The sequence below is a fragment of the Chrysoperla carnea genome, chromosome 4 (genome assembly GCF_905475395.1).
Source record: "Chrysoperla carnea chromosome 4, inChrCarn1.1, whole genome shotgun sequence".
Classification (NCBI taxonomy): domain Eukaryota; kingdom Metazoa; phylum Arthropoda; class Insecta; order Neuroptera; family Chrysopidae; genus Chrysoperla; species Chrysoperla carnea.
In genome coordinates, this window is record NC_058340.1 from 1401309 (window position 1) to 1423335 (window position 22027).

Below are 22027 nucleotides of genomic sequence, written 5' to 3' on the forward strand. Positions count from 1 at the left end.
AATTTACTGAATTTAATGATAAATTGGCGAATGACAAACAATTTTATATGAAACAGGTAAATTTCAAAGTGATAACTGCATATTCAACTCTTTCATAATTGTTTCTTTAAAAAATATCCTGTTAATTATTTTTTCCTATTATTTTATACATAGATGCGAAGATTTATAATCGCCGCAAACCGAAAAAGTGGCCTTACGAACAGCGTTGGACACATCCTTAGAATTTATGTAATAAACAATTTTGATAAAGAAAAAGATACTATACATGCCAGTTGTGTAGAATATAAAGACGCTAAAGATTACGAATTAGTTATGGGTGTTGATAAAACTTTCCGAACCGATTTCGAAATGGAAATTTTTGCGAAAATGTATACTAAAAAATTAATATTTGGAAATTGGATGATAAAAATAACATTGTTTTTTCGAGTAACATCGATGTCGAAATAATTAATGGAGAACCGGTTAATATCTTATTCACAGAGCACAAACGAAGAGATCATTTTAAACTTTTAAAAATCAAAGCTAAAATAATGAGACTCTTCAGAATTGACCACAATCAAGCCATAAATCTGTAGGTACGGTTGAAAGAGGTCAACTATTAAAAATAATTAATAAGAAAATAGTAAATGCAATAATCAGTACCGATTCCGTTGCTTTTGAAAATTGTTTACAACCAATTGAAACTGAAGAACCTGTTAGCATCTCCCGCTCGCTTCAGAATTCTTCGCCGGTTAAGAGAGAGAAATCTTTAATTGTTCACCAGAAGTCAATCCGCAATTCCCCTTTCTCAGATTCATTAAGTATACAATCTTTAAGTTCAAACGAGGGTAAAAGCGTGCGATCAACATCAAAATTAAACGAGAAAACTAAAACAAAAGAAAAACGTAACCTTTATAAACATGATCTTGGATGATTTGATACATTAACCCCAAATATCGCTACAAGTGATTACGTAAATAAGGAATTATTGAGAAATAATATTAACTCTAATGAAACTTCGTTGCGCACATGCCCTTATACATTTTATAGTGATTTACATCGAAACAAATACGGCTATGTTGCGTATGTTTATTATCGTGATAATAATTACATTAGAACAATCTTAAGTTGTAGACAAATTCGAGGTAAAAATCTTCAAAAGATGATGAAGTTACTTCAATATCGTTCAGCTAGAAATTTGCAATTAGAAGAGAAAAAGAAATGTGACAAAGAGTTACTCGCTGAAAGTGGACTTGGACAAAGTTGTTATAAAATAAACACTTTACACAAAATTAAATCTGACTATAATGTTGCTCCAAAAAATCTATTGATATTTCGTATATTATGCAATCATATATAGATGAAAGACACGAAATAGATACGTTCATTCGGCAAGTTTCATTACCTATATGAATTATAATGTACACTAGAAAACAATTATGGACAATAAATCCAAAAAAACCTATAATTCGCTTATATACCGGACTTGTATGAAAAGAGCAAAATTACTTTATTACTTTTTACTTCATGGAGCGACAACAGCACCAATTTCTCTAGCACAAATGATAACAGAGCAACATAATATAATCGATTTCCATTTTCTTAATGGAATATAAAGTGTTTGTGCGTGAAGAACTTAATTCGTGGCCTCCAGCAATTGCGAATGTTGCGGATTGGAGTTGGGCTCTCATGAATTCGGTTATGTCTGTGTGGAATGAAATTGATATCATCGGATACCTAAAAATTTGTCACGATTATTACAAATATTCAAAACCTTTTCCAACTAAGGTAGTAATTTTATAAAGCTGTTGTGCACACACTATTCATAGAGTTAGTAGAATAATTAGTAATATATTTTTAGAATTGTTAAACATTAAAGCATTTCTACTGGAATGTATTGTTATATTAATTCTTTGTCGCAACCAAAATCAAATGCAAACCATGTTCCTACTAATTTTAAATATTATCCTTCGAAAAGATGAAAATCTAATAGCAGGTTATTTTAAAAAATTCAAAACAATGTTAGCGAACCCGATATAATTCCTAATCATAAAATTGTCTCAATATATGAAAACTCAAAGTTCTATATAGACAGAAACTGCTGCATCTGTGGCGAATTTACCATAAAAGCTCAGAGAAATGGTTTGTCTAGTCTCGTTAAAAGTGCCTATCAGCGTTATTTTGGTTTTCCGGTTGATGACAGGGATAAAAATTGGCTCCCAGAAATGTGCTGCTGCAATTGTTCAAGAACCCTACGTGGTTGGCTTAGAGGAAGCCATAAGACCATGCCATTCGCAAAGCCTATGATTTGGAGTGAACCACAAAAGCATGAAAACGATTGTTACTTTTGCATGACCAAAACAAAGGGATATACAAAGAAAAATGAAAATATGATTCAATATCCAGAAATACCTTCTTTAAATTCCTTCCAGAAATACCTTCTTTAAAATTAAATAGATTTTTAAGAAATGCAAATAGAATTATTACCACTGCAGGAGAAAACCCCACTACCAAAGAAATGGTTACGGATATGGTTAGAAATAAAATTGTAGGAAAGGCTAACGAAATACTAATTTCAGTTGGAGACCCTAGTGCATGGAATCTAATTTCAGAACATTGGAAAACTCAATTTTCTGATAGACGAACTGTAGAAACTATTTTACACAAATTAAACACGATATCTCAAAATAATAAATCATTAGAATTATATTATTCAGAAATATCTGATTTACAAACCGCTTTACTAAACTCAATAGATTCTTCAAAAACTACAGAATTTATTAACGGACAAACAGAAATTTACATAATGATCGCACTGAAATCATTCATAGCAGGACTCGACCCAAAACTTGGTTACATTGTTAGAGCCAATCGCCCTACAACAATTAAAGGCGCATACGACATCTGCCTTAACGAAATCAGTATGCAGCAATCAAGTAACGATAGATCGCGACTTTCTCACAAACAACAACCAGTGCAATGTAGTACGAATTATCAACCCCCAAGAAAACCTATCAACAACAATAGACGTTATTAGACATTATTACCCCTTATTCAGAACTCAAAATAATTAAAATAGACCTGCTTTATATGCACAACAACAATACCGACCCCAAACTTCGAATCAACCAATATTTAATAGACCACCCCAACAATCGAATAATAATAATCAAAATCGACCCACACCTATAATAATCAGGAAACAGACAATGTAGACAATCACACGAATGTAGAAATATGGCAGCAAGTTACTATGAATAAATGGGTCTACGTTTTATCTAAACCAGTAAGATATACGGTATTATGTCAGAACAATGAAGACTTCGATTTCATAATAGACAAAACTGGAATTCTAACAATAAATGGTAATTGTAAAGGTCATACCAACAATTATATTATGGAACCACAATATGTTTGTTCAATCGTACAATCAAGATAATAACCCCAAATATCGAAATAACTGAAGACAAATATTAAATATTATATTAATTCAAATATAAATGAAACAACATTAAAAACAAATTTAAACTCATGGAACCAAGGAAATTATTCCATATCGACTTGTCAGACTTAAATTTGCCACTCATCGTCTCAACCAATTCGATGAACAATTACAACAACAATTGAATAAACCTTTATTCAAGATGAAAATTCAATACTTTATGCTTTGAAGGTTTTAATTAGTACTCTTTAAATTCTATTTGGGTTATAGTAGCACCAGTCACCAAAAATGGAATAGTATCCTAATAGAGCTTTACACAAAAAATAACTATCCACCAAATCGTATATACAACGTGGATAAATCAGGCCTCACAACAGTACAAAGTAAGATACCGCAAATTATCGGCCACAAAGGTAAACGCCAGATAGGTGCATTGACTTCAGCAGAAAGAGGATCTCTTATGACAATAGTTGTTTGTATGAATGCTACTGGTCCTTTTGTGCCACCGTTCATTAATTTCCCCAGAAAAAATATGAGTACTCAGCTAATGAGAGGTTGTCTTCCAGGATCAGTAGGAGTTGCATATCCAACAGGGTGGATTCATACAGACTGGTTCAAGCACTTTATTATATTAACACACCAATGTCACTCCTGAATCAAGGGTTTTACTGATACTAGATGGACACTACAGTCATACTCACAATATCGATATAATCGATATTGCCCGGGAAAATATCCGTTAGATAAGACTTTCATGGGGCCATTAAAAACATACTACAGTGAGGAAATACGCATGTGGATTAGAAACAACAACAGATCTCTGAGTCCATATGATATTATGAAACTGTTTGTCAAGTCCTATTTGAAACTGCAGCTAACGGGTTCAAAGTCACTGGATTATGGCCTTTAAATCAAAATGTGTTCAGTGATGTGAATTTTATTGCTGCGCAACAAAATGCTGTAAAAGAAGGTTGTACAACCAATATCACTCCACTGGAATCAAAATTTGAAACTGATCAAGTTCTGATAGAAATACCTGTTTCAGAAACAACTGCTAATGTACAACCTGAACCTGCACCGTCTCGTTCCAAAAACTTGTTTTTCTGTGGTATCCAATCGAAGCAAAATAATTTTATTAATCAAATCTTCATGTTTGCAAACGTCGAACATCACCAAGAAACCTCATGAGATCCAAATCAAAGTGTTTGTAGCCAATGACAACAAAAAAAACCGAATGCTATTGTTCTTGCAAAGCGGGCGCGGGAAGCAAGTGCAAGCATGTTTTTGCGACATTGTTGTTTGTGAATCGATAAGTTTGTTAATAAAAATAACTTCAAAATATGTATTTTTCATGGTATTTTAATCGAAGTTGCTTTAAAATGCCTTTTTTCATGAAAGTCGATTTATACATACATATGATGGTTACAAAAGTGCAATTTTTGCAGAAAAGGCGTTGAAAATTTGCAGAATTTAAGTTGCACGGATGTGAAACAACAATGGGGTCAATGCCGCAAAGAAGCAGTGGCTTGTATAACCGAAGGAACACCCTTAGATCAGTTGTGCCACAGCAAACAAATTTCTTTCGATATCAATTTGAGCGAAGATTTGAGGAAAAATTTTTTCTCACTTTGGGTTGAGAGTAAATAAAACTTTTATTTATATCGTAACAATTAGAATTTTTTAACCCATTATATCACCATGGGACAGTACAGGAACATACCATTCTTTTCCATATAAAATGTAAAACAAATAACTTTTTCTGTTATAGAAGAGCGTTCCCGCTTGGGAACGCACTACACTTAAAGTTTTAGTACTGTTCATACTCCAGAGATGGCACTTCTATGAAAAAAATTACTTCTATTTGAACTTGTGTCGGTTTCGTCGAATTCGTGTCCTAACAAAGTTTCAAAAATAAATAAAAAATATTTAAACGGTAAAAACTGTGTGTTTTTGTTGTTTATCAACTAGGTAAGTGTATTTTCATTGTTATATATTGTAGTTATTGCATAATTTTCAATATTTTTTTGAACGTGGGTATTCCGTCGAGTATGTTACTCAAGTTGGAGAAATAGATATTTCTACAGTGACTTGGAAAGACAATAAAACAATCACACTTGCATCCAGTTTTGTGGGGGAACTACCCAAATCTCAAGTTTCTAGATATGACAAGAGCAACAAGAGATACGTGACTATTGATAGACCAAATGTGGTGGGAGAATACAATCGTCATATGGGCGGTGTTGATCTAATTGACAGTATAATGGGTCGATATAAAATTAAACTTCGTAGTAAGAGGTGGCAGATACGAATGTTTTATCATTTTTTGGACCTTGCCATGTCCAATGCCTGGTTGCTATACAAAAGGGTTTATAAAACCAAGAAAAGTAATGAACCTTTGCTGGCTTCTGCTGATTTTCGTGAAGAGATTGGAACGGTGCTTTGTAAGATGGGTACAAAAGCGCACGTACAACGTCGAAGCATTGAACCAGAGATCCAGGCTAAAAAACGCAAGGGTCCAGCTCAATTCGTGCCTGCAGCTGCCGTGCGCCAGGACCAAGTAGGCCACTGGCCGATATGGGTTGAAAAAAAGAATCCGCTGTAAATTCCCAAAATGCTCTGGAAAATCACAGACCATTTGTGAGAAGTGTGGAGTTGCGCTATGCAATAACAAAATAAACAACTGCTTCAGAGCATTCCATACTTCGTAAAGGAACACATTACTACAATGTTCCAGCTCAGGCACACTCTCCTTTTTTGCTTATTTTGTAAGGTAGATTAATAAATTTCAAAAATTAAAAAATACGTGTTTTTTTATTGTTAAAATACTACCCCAAAACCTATTTTTTATTAAATAATATGTTGTTGAATTATAAAGGGAGTTTATCACAAAAATTTTTTTTGATTACATTCCTTTTTTTAGGTTTGACCGACAGCGAAGCATCGATACATTTTGCTCAGGAGAGAAAAACTATGGCTGTTGTTGAATCAAAAAGGAAACACAATCAGCTGTTGCTTATCAACAAGACTTTGGAAGTGTCACTTGCTGTGCAACCTGAACTTTTAACCGAAATGGGCCTAGAAAATACTTTTATTTACAAACAGTTGTAGTCACCAACGCTACAATTAGAACCCACCATTAAACCATAAAATGTGCTGCATGTTCTGTACTTTTTGAACGGGAATTATATACACCATTCAACCTAGCACTTAATATACAATTGTGTGAAGAGAAAGTGGATTTACAAAAATCAGTAAACATTTAAAAGATTATTTTATTAAAAAGTCGAAACCAACTTTGGATTATGCATCAAAATTTAACGTAAACCTAACAGTGTATTTAAAAAACAACTCATGAAGTTCGACAACTGATCGTGACAAGAAAGTGTGCTATTATGGAAAAATATAGTGGTCCGAATAGCACACGTAAAGCCCATATCAACCATATAAAGCCATTCGGCTCACCGCCATAGCACACACTAATCGTATAAAGAATTGTATTCTAAAATCATGTTTGTGAAGTTATACAAATTTAAATTTTTTTGGTTAATTTTTCCTTTTTTCCTTTCTTTTATAATTGATATCGGCGATCAAACAATAAATGTTATGGGCCTAATTAAAGTTATGGTTCCGTTCGATGGTAAACCAGGAACAGTAAACCGCTTTATTAGAAGCACAGATAGAATAAAATCTGCACTTGCCGAGAAAAACGCAAGCACTGTAGAATTATTTACAGATTTAATTAGAGGTAAAATAGTTGGGAAAGCAGGCGAAATTTTAGTACCAGTAGGTGACCCTAGCGATTGGTCTACAATTAAATCGCATTTAATAACTCAATTTGCTGACAGATGAACACAAAATATGGATGATATTATTCGCGCTTATATATCAACAGACGTAGCACTGTCGTTTGTGGCAGTAAAATCAATTAAAAAAAAAAAAAAAAAGTTTTCAAAGATACGACTTTTATCACTTGTATAAAAAGTATATAAATCATTATATAATGCAGTAACGCTATTCACAAACATTCGTGATAATTACCAGTAGCGCTATTCACAAGCATTCGTGATAATTACAGAAATTCAAACTTCTATATGTATTCAACAAATACTTTATTTACAAACATAGCGTCGCGTCCATTGAATTAATTACTATTCTTCGTTTTTTTATAAAATATATATTAATTTAGGGGCAATAGTGATACTAGTCGACTATAGAAATAAGCAATGTTAACAAGTAGAGCTTGAAAATGACCCAAACGTGGTCGAAACGTCGCTTAATTGAATAAATAACTGGTTCTTCTAATAGAACCTTCGTTGGTTTAAGGCGAAATTAGATTCATTTTCCTATTTTTAATATATTAATTTAATTTTCTCGTGTTTTCTTTTAAATTTTTTCGTGTGTACTCTTTTACTTTTTTATATTTTATTTTAATTTGTTTTTTTCGTGTGCTTTTTATTAACTTTTATATTTTAATCAAACTTTTTTTAATTTTTTTTTTTTTCGTGTGTGTTTATTTCTAACTTTTTTTAATATTAATTAAATTTTTTTTTTCGTGTGTGTTTTTTTTAATGGTTAAGTTTAAGTTTATCTTTAGTTTTAAGTTTATTTTTGTAAGTAATATGGATATGGAATTCCATAGTAGTTGTGCAACTACACAGTAAGTATTTTAAAAATGTTAAACTTTTGCATTACTAAAACTAATTCCACAAAATTTTTTAATTTCTGTAGAAAAAAAAAGAGAGCACCTCGCGCGTCGGAGTTGCAACTTTTCCGTATGGTGGACTTCTTTATAGCCAACAAGGGGTTGGCTGAAGGAAAAGTTTTTTCACCAGACGGAAAGTTGCAACTAACCAAGAAATGAGAGGAATTAACTCAATTGCTAAATAACTCGGGAGGTGCAGTGAAAACCAGCGAACAATGGCAAAAAGTTAGTGTTAATTCAATTTTTTATTACAATTAAATCTTTATGTTTACGAAAACACTAAATTGTTTGGTAATTTAGGTATGGAAAGACTTGAAGTGTAGAGTGGCGGCAAAGACCCGTGATATTAAAATTGCCAAGGCTGCCACAGGAAAATGGAGCTGGGAGTAAACAGCGCCATGTCAAATTTGGAATTGAAGGTTTTGGGAATTATCGGGTCCAATTATGTGGAGGATAGCTCCACAGTGCCCGATAGCATTCCAGAAGTAGAAGTTAATAAATCTTTTTATTTTATTTAATTCTTAAATGTATTGATTTTTTAATTGTATTTTATTCACAGGACTTACAATTACGATTAGTGGCAGGAGATACCACAGTTATGGAATCAAAACCGACCGTGGTATCTATAATAGAAAATGAAACCCCATCCTGCACACTTACCTCACCCTCCTGCAGTTTCCAAAACATTCCAACTACATCCCTAGCCCATGGTAAGACACTGTAATTTTAAATTAATTTATCAAGGGCCCTATAGGCCAAGGTGTTACATATTCAAATATGTTTCTATTGTTACAATGTTTTATGCTTATTACTTTTCTGTTCATAATTAGGTGATACAATTCCGGTGGAAAGGAAGAAGATGGTTCCAGCAAAAGGCTCTGGCGAACCAGCAAAATGTACGTAGCACATGCGATTTGAATCTTTAAAGAATAATATAAATTTGAAGTCAAACGTTTTGTTTCAGATACTCGACTAAGATTTTCCCAAAATCTAAACGAGATCCGGGAACAATTTCGGGAAATTTCTAAGAACAACGCAGATGCGATGAATGTAAGATAAAATACCTACTTTTTATTTACAATAATTCATTGATAATTTTATTTCATTATCTGTAACAATTTAAAAATTAATTTAATTTCAATATTTTTCAGGTCGTGATGTGCAAAAAAATGGGCTAATTTAAAGACTTGCTTTCGTCGCGAATTAAACGCTCAAAAGAACACTAAGTCGGGGCAAGCTGCGAATAAAAGTCGTAAATATGTCTACTTTGAACAGTTATTATTTTTACTTCCATGCATGGAAAACCGACTTACTGAAGGTAACCTGGAAGAGGACAATTCTCTATCAAACGATGAGGATGATGATCAAGCTGGTTCATCCACTCCCACCCCTATTCGTCAGCGGAAAAAGAGACCTAATGTACCGAAGCAGACGGACGTGGATGAAGCATTATTAAAGGCATTAAATCAGTCTAATACTGATGAAGATGTGAACTTTGCTTTATCACTGGTCCCTTCACTCCAAAATTTAACCGCAGAAGAAAAACTTGATGCTAAAATAAGTATTCTTAACGTTTTTAAACAGATAAGATTGCCCACTGCCTACGTCGAAAGATATAGTGTTCAAAATATCGTTTCGAAATAAGAAGAACAATCGAGGAATAATAATTAGCCGAAGAGATAATAAGCGTATGCAAGCAATCCTTCCCGCATTGCTATTTTGGAAAAGGAATTGTAACGGCCGAGCCTAGCTTTTTAAGCAGGTGACTTTCGTGACGCCTTAGACAAATAGGAAGAAGAAAGGAAAGTGAAGTATACGTTAAAAAACACCAAAATTACAGAATTGTTTCATAAATGGCAAAAAACGAGATTTAGTTGCTGAGGGATACAAGAAAGAATTGATGTATTATCAAGGAACGCTTCAATGTTCAAGGTATGTCTATGTATGACAATAAATGCTGTCAATCGAAGTTAATATGTTTATATTCGTTTAAATTATGATTGAAGGGCAAAGAAGTCAGGTTGTGAGGCGAAAATTACTTTTCAAGCAGTCGACAAAACCATCTGCAACTACGAACAGTAAACGAACAACACAATGAAGAATGCAGTGCAGCAAGCTCAACTGAAAAAGGTATGGATTATAGGAAAGAAACACAGTTAATATGACGGATCAATATTACTTTTGCTGTAATTGACATATTTTTTATTCTACAGCGAAAACACCAAAAGTACTGGATAATAGCGAAGTAGACAATATTGTAAATAAGATAAAAAATAGCCTATGCGCTAGTGCCAATGAGGAAAGAAGGAAAAAATTAGACGATTGTAAATCATTATTGGAGCTATGGGAACACGACAGATCTTCTCACAAAAATGTTAGAGATAAATTATCATCAACTCCAACAATTGAAGAAGCATCATCAAGTGGTCAAGGAACTACAAACATTAGCCCATCACCACAGAATAGTTCAGGAAGTTTGTGGGGAAGTTCATTTGATGAGCCAACTTTAGCGAGTGCATCAAAAGTAGCTGATCAGTTTACGAAAACACTAAATTGTTTGGTATTTTAGGTATGGAAAGACTTGAAGTGTAGAGTGGCGGCAAAGGCCCGTGATATTAAAATTGCCAAGGCTGCCACAGGAAAATGGAGCTGGGAGTAAACAGCGCCATGTCAAATTTGGAATTGAAGGTTTTGGGAATTATCGGGTCCAATTATGTGGAGGGTAATTCCACAGTACCCGATAGCATTCCAGAAGAAGAAGTTAATAAATCTTTTTATTTTATTTAATTCTTAAATGTATTGATTTTTTAATTGTATTTTATTCACAGGACTTACAATTACGATTAGTGGCAGGAGATACCACGGTTTTGGAATCAAAACCGACCTTGGTATCTATAATAGAAAATGAAACCCTATCCTGTACACTTACCTCACCCTCCTGCAGTTTCCAAAACATTCCAACTACATCCCTAGCCCATGGTAAGACACTGTAAATTAATTTATCAAGGGTGTTACATAGGCCAAAGTGTTACATATTCAAATATGTTTCTATTGTTACAATGTTTTATGCTTATTACTTTTCTGTTCATAATTAGGTGATACAATTCCGGTGGGAAGGAAGAAGATGGTTCCAGCAAAGGCACTGGCGAACCAGCAAAATGTACGTAGCACATGCGATTTGAATCTTTAAAGAATAATATAAATTTGAAGTCAAACGTTTTGTTTCAGATACTCGACTAAGATTTTCCCAAAATCTAAACGAGATCCGGGAACAATTTCGGGAAATTTCTAAGAACAACGCAGATGCGATGAATGTAAGATAAAATACCTACTTTTTATTTACAATAATTCATTGATAATTTTATTTCATTATCTGTAACAATTTAAAAATTAATTTAATTTCAATATTTTTCAGGCCGTGATGTGCAAAAAAAATGGGCTAATTTAAGGACTTGCTTTCGTCGCGAATTAAACGCTCAAAAGAACACTAAGTCGGGGCAAGCTGCGAATAAAAGGCGTAAATATGTCTACTTTGAACAGTTATTATTTTTACTTCCATTCATGGAAAACCGAGGTAACCTGGAAGAGGACAATTCTCTATCAAATGATGAGGATGATGATCAAGCTGGTTCATCCACTCCCACCCCTATTCGTCAGCGGAAAAAGAGACCTAATGTACCGAAGCAGACGGACGTGGATGAAGCATTATTAAAGGCATTAAATCAGTCTAATACTGATGAAGATGTGAACTTTGCTTTATCACTGGTCCCTTCACTCCAAAATTTAACCGCAGAAGAAAAACTTGATGCTAAAATAAGTATTCTTAAGTGAACGTAGCAACAGAGTTCTGAAAGCTAATTTGACTGCTATAATAAAACAGTTTCAACAACATCACAAATCGTGGTCCGCATTGTTACCATATGTCACGTACAATTAGAACCCACCATTAAACCATAAAATGTACTGCATGTTCTGTACTTTTTGAACGGGAATTATATACACCATTCGACCTAGCTCTTAATATACAATTGTGTGAAGAGAAAGCGGATTTACAAAAATCAGTAAACATTTAAAAGATTATTTTATTAAAAAGTCGAAACCAACTTTGGATTATGCATCAAAATTTAACGTAAACCTAACAGTGTATTTAAAAAACAACTCATGAAGTTCGACAACTGATCGTGACAAGAAAGTGTGCTATTATGGAAAAATATAGTGGTCCGAATAGCACACGTAAAGTCCATATCAACCATATAAAGCCATTCGGCTCACCACCATAGCACACACTAATCGTATAAAGAATTGTATTCTAAAATCATGTTTGTGAAGTTATACAAATTTAAATTTTTTTGGTTACAGGGTGTAAAAAAAATAATTTTTCTTTTTTTCCTTTCTTTTATAATTGATATCGACGATCGAACAATAAATGTTATGGGCCTAATTAAAGTAATGGTTCCGTTCGATGGTAAACCAGGAACAGTAAACCGCTTTATTAGAAGCATAGATAGAATAAAATCTGCATTTGCCAAGAAAAACGCAAGCACTGTAGAATTATTTACAGATTTAATTAGAGGTAAAATAGTTGGGAAAGCAGGCGAAATTTTAGGACCAGTAGGTACTAAAGCATTGGTCTACATACTAGCGATTGGTCTACAATTAAATCGCATTTAATAACTCAATTTGCTGACAGATGAACACAAAATATGGGTGATATTATTCGCGCTTATATATCAACAGACGTAGCACTGTCGTTTGTGGCAGTAAAATCAATTTCAAAAAAAAAAAAGTTTTCAAAGATACGACTTTTATCACTTGTATAAAAAGTATATAAATCATTATATAATGCAGTAACGCTATTCACAACATTCGTGATAATTACAGAAAAATGATACTTATCGTTTTTTGGCGTTTGCACTAACGTCATGGTGATTCAGAAACACTCTATGTTAGTGAAAAAAGCGTTAAATTTCTTATCGACTTTATTCACAGACTTCTATATGTATAAAGAAATTTTTAACCCTTAAACCCTACCCGGGGGTCCAGCAAACCCCAGAGGATGAATATTTCTAAATATTATTGCAATAATTGAACGCACTTTTATGTCACAATCTCTAGTGACGTCTTTCACTGTTTTGACGGATTTATTGCAATTTATGGGTTTGTCAGACCCCAGGGTAGTAATAACGCAATATATTGTCATTTCTTTTCGTCGATATATTGATGAATGCTGTTATTTTTTATATAATATTATAAAGGGTAAGTTTAATATTTTGATGTAGTTATTACAATAACAGTGGTATTTCAATCTTTAGAAACATAATTATATAGACAAATCAAGCAATCTTGTTGTTTCGTTTTTACAGTTCATTCAATATTGTGTTTTATGTCATTGTTTCAGACGATCAATATTGCATAAAATGGACCAACAGATTTATCAGTGGTTGTATGAAGACGAATCAGAAGATGAAGAGGCATGTGAAGTCGCTGTTCCTGACCTTGAAAATGATGTTGAAGAAGACGGAACTATTGAAGATTTTCGAGCAGAAATTCTGGATGATAATACAGAAGATTCTTTCTTCATCGGATGATGAAACTCCTCTGTGTTATTACAGTTCAGGTAATTTTCTTCGTGTCTTACCTGTCCCTAATAATCTGAAGGGGAAAAACGGGTTTAGGTGGACAGGTGAAAAACCAAAAAGGTCTAGAATTCCACGAAGAAATATTTTGTTTCATCCTCCTGGACCTAAAGCTGCAGCTCGTGAAAGTGGTTGTATGAAGACGAATCAGAAGATGAAGAGGCATGTGAAGTCGCTGTTCCTGACCTTGAAAATGATGTTGAAGAAGATGGAACTATTGAAGATTTTCGAGCAGAAATTCTGGATGATAATACAGAAGATTCTTCATCGGATGATGAAATTCCTCTGTGTAATTACAGTTCAGGTAATTTTCTTCGTGTCTTACCTGTCCCTAATAATCTGAAGGGGAAAAACGGGTTTAGGTGGACAGGTGAAAAACTAAAAAGGTCTAGAATTCCACGAAGAAATATTTTGTTTCATCCTCCTGGACCTAAAGCTGCAGCTCGTGAAATAACAGAGCAAGAAGCATGGAGTATTTTTTTTTCTGATGAAATACTTGAAGAAATTGTTAGGAATACAAATGCTGAAATTGGTAGACAGAGAGAAAAATATAAACGAGACAGACCTATACAGAATACGGAGGATGAAAACGCGGATGCATCGAGTTCCACAAAAATACGTCCTTCTTTTGCTAAGGATGCAAGTGTGTTGGAAATCAAGGCTTTATTTGGGCTTTACTACTTAGCGGGGGTTCTCAACATGAATCATGTCACCACCAATGAATCTTTACCTCTTTGCCCATGAATCTTCAAGTTCTCCTAGGTGGAACCTTGCAAAAGAAGCGGCCATTGCAAGAACCAAGTTCTGCTCAGATGTGCCATGTGCCCAAGGGGTAAGGACCGGAAAACCAAGGTCACCTGTGGCATGTGCCGAAAACCTCTTTGCGGTGAACATACTGAGGCTATGTGCCAAGAATGTGTTACCAAAATATTAAATAGTAATTGTAATTGAATTGTAGTTTTATTTTGTAAGTATAAATTTTTATGTATTGGGGTCCTTAAAACCCCTGGGTAGTAATAGTGTTTCTCCAGGAATGGGTAGGGTTTAAGGGCTATATATGTTTTTATTGTTTATAAATCATGGAACCATTGAAAAGAAGGTACAAAAAAGCCTTGACGGCGTCCAAAATTGCAGATTATTTACAAGATATCGAAGATTCAAGTAATGAGGATATAAATGATATTGATGTTGTCATATTGCCGCCAGACGAAGTGGATGAAATGACAGACATAGAAGAAGGTCCTGATGACGATATGGGAGTTTTACCTGTGTCCGATGTAGCTGGTCAAGTGGAGTTTTCATGTACGGTTGACAATATTGAGGAAGGTGAACCTAATCAACGTACATCTCGGGCAAGTAAGACAGTCGCTTGGCGTAAGTGTAAGCCAGTTCATTCTGATAATCAACCAGTATCTACGACAGCTAATCAATATTTGGAAAACATGATAACGGAGTTGGAAGGGAAATCGGCGGTAGAAATATTTGAAAACCTGTTATGTGACGAGATTTTAGAATATATTGTTCAAGAAACAGAAACTTATGCCAAACATTACAAAAATGACTTGAATTTTAGTCTCAACGTGAATGAGTTAAAAGTTTTCTTAGCAATCTTGTTTTTCTCTTCATATCACCACTTGCCTCAAAGTAAACTTTATTGGTGTAGAGGTAATGATGTACACGTTCCATTTATTGAAAAAGCAATGTCACGTAATCGTTTTGATAAAATCAAGTCTTATTTACATTTCAATGATAACTCAAAAATCGACAATACTGACAAAGCTTTCAAAATTCGCCCATTTATCGCAAAAGCTAATGAATCATTTCAAAAGTTTGGGATTTTTGAATCCAATTTAGCAGTTGATGAAATGATCGTTAAATATTTTGGTCATCACGGAATCAAACAATTTATAAAAGGAAAACCAGTGAGGTTTGGATACAAACTTTGGGCATTGTGTGGAGTCAGCGGATTCTGTTATAATTTTTCGTTATATGCAGGCAAAAAAACTCAAACCGCAGATGGTACTGGCGATGGCTTGGATTCAAGAGTGGTAAAAAAATTGCTTGAAGTGTGTACCGATCGATGCGCACATGTAGTCTACTTTGACAATTTTTTCAGCATTTTGCAATTGTTGGTGGATTTGAAAGCTCAAGGGTTCAAAGCTACGGGTACAGTCAGAGACATAGGACTAAGAATTGTCCTATCATGACAAAAAAAGAAATGAAAAAGAAAGAGAGAGGTTATTCTGATCATCGTTTTGATAAAAACAATGAAATATTATGCGTCAAATGGCATGATAACAATGTGGTATGTATTTTGACTAATTGACCAAACTCATTCACAATTACAATAAAAACATGGGCGGGGTGGATAAACATGATTGGTTGATTGCTAAATATCCAATACGTTTTAGAGGCAAGAAATGGTACTGGCCTCTAGTAATTCGTATTCTAGACATGTTTCTAGTAAATTCGTGGATTATTTACAACCAGGTCAATAAAGATGAGACCATTCCTCTGCTCGATTTGGATTCGAGAATTGAGAACCGGCAATTTATTAACGTTAAAATAAAAAACTTTCTTTGTGAACAAGAACAAATAAAATTGAAATTTTTTGTAATTAAAACTAAGTGCAATAAAATGAACAAGATGGAAGAAAAAATTATCAAGTTAAATGGTGAAAATTATGAAACATGGCGATTTCAGATAAATATAATATTGAAAAGTTTTGATAAATACAACGTTGCTACTGGAATCGAATTAAAACCTGAAGCTGTTGATGGTGATAACGTACAAAATTGGTTAAAAAGTGATACAGAAGCTCAAAAACTGATCGTCACTAGTGTTAATGAAAATATTTTGGGATTGTTAACTAGTTGCGAATCATCGTATGAAATGTTAGACAAATTAAAAACTTTGTATGGTTATAAAAGTGAAACATCTGTATTTACATATCAGCAAGAATTCTTCAACTTCAAATATGACAGTAATTTATCAGTGGCAGAAAATTACACCAAATTGGAAAAGATAACATCAAAGCTAAAATCTTTTGGAGAATCGATATCAGATAGTATGATCATATCTAAAATTTTAAATATGCTTCCTTCGGAGTTTATGCATTTTCATAGTGCATGGGATTCAATCAACAGAGAACAAAAAACGGTAAATAATTTAGTTACTATATTACTTTTAGAGGAGCAACGAATGCCAAATTCAAGGAAAGATGGATCAAAAGTAGCTCTAACATCTAAAATAATTTGTTTTAAATGTAAGAAACCAGGTCACAAACAGAGTCAATGCTATTTCAATAAAAAATCAGATCAAATATGTTATTTTTGTAAGAAACCAGGTCATTTTATAAACGATTGTAGACTAAAACAAAGATCGGATTCCAAAAATCATAACAATAACAATATTTTTTATCAGACGAAGGGTTTGCTTTTCATGGATGAAAAAATCAGAAAATAGAACAAGTAAACCTACTTCCGGCACTTCTGAAGTTCTGTTACAGCCTGTAAGATTTGACAATTTAGGTCACTACATGATAAAAAGGGACAAACAGAGGCGTTGCCAAGGACAAGGTTGTAAGAAAAAACCTCTTACTTTTTGTGTTAAATGTGATAAAACACTTTGCAGTGATTGTTTTGTACCTTATCATACAAAATAAAGTTTAAATATTATAATTTTTCAATAGTTTTTAAATAAAGTTGATTTTCTTATAATTGTTATCTTTAATTTTTCTGAGCACATATCCCCAGTGTCATATTTAAAGGACGGTCTGATTCATCAAGATGGTATTTTTATTTTTTATTTCATATTCTTCTTTTTAAACATATTAAGAGCCTCACTTACAAATTTGATTAAAAAAAAAACCAATGATTTCGATGCTTGGGAAGTAATGGGTTAATGAAAAATGCGAAAAGTTTTGCGCAAGAAAAAAAAACAGTATGTTGAAAAAAGATCCGTACAAAAGTTTTTCAATTTTTTATTATTTTGAAGTTTTCTGTTGAACTTTTTTCGCTAAAAAACGAAAAATTCGACCCTTATTTCACTATTTCCAACGGCTTCGAGTTTAATTGCTTTTACCATGTTACTTACACCTCATCAAACTAACATTTCCATCACACGCTCAAATCGTAAATTTGCTAAAAGGCAAAATATTTTCACAGCACTAAGATCAATGATTATAAAGAAAAAACGAGGGACAGTATTAAGAAGAAATACTGTTCATTTAAAACCAAGAATTATATCAAAACAAGAAGAATTTGAAACCAACGATGAAGAACCATGTAGCGAAGAAAGTTTATCAACAATAATTAATCTCGATCTGAAGATGATTCTGTTTCTGGATCAGAACAAGCGAGAATTAAAAGGCAACTAAAGTTGCGAAGACATTTTAATGATTACCACAAATGAATTTAATAATGAAGACGACGAAATTTAGATATCACCACAGACACTTTGAATTGAAATTAGAAACACGTGTTAAATATAGTTCATGTAAGAGGAAATCAAACATTTTTCCAGTAGGAATTCTTCTGTTATGTATTAATTTTCACTGCTTATATCATTAAATGTTTTTGTCACAAGTTTCACATTAGACACGTTTTCTCCAGAATAAATTATTTTATAATAATGATTAATTAAATGTCTTATTACAAACATAACTTGAAAAGAGTTTTTCTTCAGTATGAATTCGTTTATGTTTAAGTAAATCACTTTTCTTCTATCACAAACTTCACTTGAATAAGGTTTTTCTTCCATTTTTTCCTTGGTAAATTAATCGCCAAAAAAAATTTTATTTGCAAGTTTATCCACGTGTTGTGTTCAACAATAATTTTACAAAAGATGCCATTTTGAAATTATTATATCTTATTAATATCCTTTAAATATTTCGTCTTAAATAATAAATTTAATTATTTTTCAAGTTCCACGTTTTCTTTCTTGAAAAATTAATCGTCAAAATAAATTTTATTTGCAAATTTTTCCATTAGTAGTATTCACATTACTTTTACATGCTTTACATAAGATGCCATTTTGAGATTATTTGATATCGTCGTCATTAGTGAATATTGGTTGCGTTCATAGACGCGCGTCTCGCGACAGTATGTAAAACATAAAAGAAAGTAACCTAACGGGTAGATTATAAACTACAAATTACACTGGTCAACACAAATTTTGTCACAGAAGCATGACTTTACTTTTTGAAAAGTTTTTGACGTGCTGAATATGAATCTGAACGCACAATTGCTTCAGCACGTCACGTTATTGAGAAATTCGTTCTTTAACATGAAAAAAACTTGTTTTTCTTCTTAATTCGAGGTCATATTTCACCGGTGAATATTTTTTCCCCATAAAAACATTTACGCCATCAGAAAATACCATTAATTCCCCCTCAAAAACCATTTTGAATTTTTCCAAAATCTTTTTCCAAGAAATAGAATAGGTAATATATAAATATATAAGTATAGAATTAATTAATTAAATATAAACATTATTTATATTAGTAGTAATACAATGTATAGGTATTTTAACTATAATAAATGTGATATGATTTCTCGAAGAGCAAAAAGGATATCGGAATAATTCAAAAAGTATTTTAAAGTAAGAGGGATGGAAATGCAAATTTTCCAATTTATCATATGAAAAAATAATTACATAGTGGCGTTACGGAATTTCAAATATAACCAAAAAACGAATTTTTCCCTATATTAGCTAAAAATATTTCGAAAACCATATGTATGAGAGAAATTCTGAATTCGAATTCGAATTTCACACCCTCAAAAACTATAAGAAATGTCTGTCGCATCAATGTGACAAAAAAAAAATCAAATCTTGTTGACCAGTGTTATCTGAAAACCGGCCCTCTATCGACTTGGAAGTCGAAGTATTTTTAATTTAGCAAGTAAATACCATACATTTTTTTTTTTTTTTGCAAGTGGCTATCTGCACAATACCGTCTACGGTCTAGACCGTCCACGGTATACCGTATACGGTCTATTTAGACGCGGTATGAAATTATTTTTGCCCTTTTATACCGTGGGGCCGTTATACCGTGCACGGTATACTTTTTCACTCACGGTATACGGTATACCGTGTAGACGGTATACCGTGTAGACGGTATACCGTGTAGACGGTATATACACGGTAATACCGTCCGTGTATACACGGTATACCGTATACTTGTGGAGTGGAGCACAAGTCACAGTATTTTACTATGACTTGTGGAGTGGAGCATAGTAAAATACTATGACTTGTGCTCCACTCCACAAGTCATAGTAAAATACTGTGACTTGTGCTCCACTCCACAAGTCATAGTAAAATACTGTGACTTGTGCTCCACTCCACAAGTCATAGTAAAATACTGTGACTTGTATCAGTTGTACTTTATTCATCTACGAGGATGTAGTTTTTTTTGTGGAAGATTATTCAATTTTTATTATCAATTCGAAGCTCCTTACTTACTTTATCCATATTTCGGGGACAATATTTTCTATAGCGATCGTTCTCCTTCTTATAACCTTCATGGCTAATGTTTTAGTACATAGCAATCGTTCTCCTTCTTTATAACCTTCATGTACCATACTCAAATGTTGGAATATGGCGAATAGTGTCATTCACAGATTATAATTTATTTTTAAATTAAAAACTATAATCTGTGGTGTCCTTGCTACCGGATTGTCATAATTTGAGTGAACCGAAAAAAATGGAAAATAATTTATTTCATGATGTAAATAATCATTGTTTAATCGATGAAGAAAACTTGAAAGTAAAAAAAGAATTCCATCGTGAACTTGTTATTGTAAAAAATGAAATATTTGTTGAAAATGATTCAATAGAAGATGAATCAATTAAAAAGGAAATACTAGAAGAAAATGTTATAATAAAATACGAAAAGACAGATTTAAATGAAGACTCTTCCATTGATAAATATAAACAAACTACACTTGAACATCAATTAAATACAGAATTTATAATAAAGGGTGAAAGTGTTCAAAAACATCAATCAATTCAAAACGAAGGCAAGAAGAATGTGAAGACATGTGACATTTGTGATAAAAAATTTGCTCATCAAAGAAGTTTAATTCGACATAAACGAATTCATAGTGGAGAAAAACGTTTTTCTTGTGAAGTTTGTGATAAATCATTTACTCATCGATTCAATTTAGAAACACATAAATGGACTCATGCTGAGAAAAAACCTTTTCCTTGTGAAGTATGTGATAAATCATTTACTCAGCGAAGTACTTTAGAAGCACATAAACGGACCCATAGGGGTGAAAAACCTTTTTCCTGTCAAATTTGTAATAAATCGTTTACTCGTCAAAACGGTTTAGATTTTCATAATCGAATTCATACTGGAGAAAAACTTGTTTCTTGTGAAGTTTGTGATAAAACTTTTATTCAAAGAAGCAGTTTAGAAACACATAAATGGACTCATACTGAAAAAAAACGTTTTTCTTGTGAAATTTGTGATAAATCATTTGCTCAGCGAAGTACTTTAGAAGCACATAAACGGACTCATAGTGGAGAAAGACCTTTTTCTTGTCAAATTTGTGATAAATCATTTACTCAGCGAAGCAGTTTAGAAACACATAAACAAACTCATACTGGAGAAAAACCATTTTCTTGTGAAATTTGTGATAAATCATTTTCTCATCGAATCAATTTAGAAACACATAAACGAACTCATAGTGGAGAAAAACCATTTTCTTGTAAAGTTTGTGATAAATCATTTACTCATCAAAACGGTTTAGAATATCATAAACGAACTCATACTGGAGAAAAACCATTTTCGTGTGAAGTTTGTGATAAATCATTTACTCAGAGAAGTAGTTTAGAGTATCATAAACGGACTCATACTGGAGAAAAACCTTTTTTCTGTGAAATTTGTGATAAAAAATTTAGTCACCAAAACGGTTTAATTTATCACAAACGAATCCATTCTAGAAACATTTTAACTTGTACATGATAATTTTTTTTAAATGATTAATGCACTGATTGTAATTTTTAATTCAAAACTGATCTACAATTCTCTGAGAAATGTTTACTATTTTTAACCGACTTCAAACAAAAACGGAGGAGGTTATCAATTCGACTGTATTTTTTTTTTATGTTTGTTACCTCAGAACTTTTGACTGGGTGAACCGATTTTGATGATTCTTTATCTGTTTGAAAGCTGATGCTTCCCGTCCAGTTCTGAGAACGGCATCCATAAGAAAACCATAAAAGTCTTAAATTTGCATTAAGTTTGCACGACAAGACGACGAA

The 22027-nt window shown here is 32.9% G+C and overlaps 2 protein-coding genes across 2 annotated transcripts; both read left to right on the forward strand.

The window, feature by feature from the left end:
- The first annotated feature begins 14838 nt into the window (after positions 1 to 14838).
- On the forward strand, positions 14839 to 16257 carry LOC123297663 (piggyBac transposable element-derived protein 3-like). The gene is made up of 2 exons (XM_044879410.1): positions 14839 to 15807; positions 16171 to 16257. The coding sequence occupies exons 1-2, from the start codon at positions 14839 to 14841 to the stop codon at positions 16255 to 16257; spliced, it is 1056 nt and encodes a 351-aa protein (XP_044735345.1).
- A 4205-nt stretch (positions 16258 to 20462) lies between these two features.
- LOC123297664 (zinc finger protein OZF-like) lies at positions 20463 to 21802 on the forward strand. The gene has a single exon (XM_044879411.1). The coding sequence runs from the start codon at positions 20463 to 20465 to the stop codon at positions 21726 to 21728; it is 1266 nt and encodes a 421-aa protein (XP_044735346.1). The 3' UTR covers positions 21729 to 21802.
- The last annotated feature ends 225 nt before the right edge of the window (positions 21803 to 22027 follow it).

Bases quoted from the DNA above. Each gene is read 5' to 3' on its own strand.
- LOC123297664 (XM_044879411.1), top strand. From the start codon at position 20,463: ATGGAAAATAATTTATTTCATGATGTAAATAATCATTGTTTAATCGAT.
- LOC123297663 (XM_044879410.1), top strand. From the start codon at position 14,839: ATGGAACCATTGAAAAGAAGGTACAAAAAAGCCTTGACGGCGTCCAAA. The intron at 15,808-16,170 runs GTAAAAAAATTG...AATACGTTTTAG, and splicing joins ATGGCTTGGATTCAAGAGTG to AGGCAAGAAATGGTACTGGC.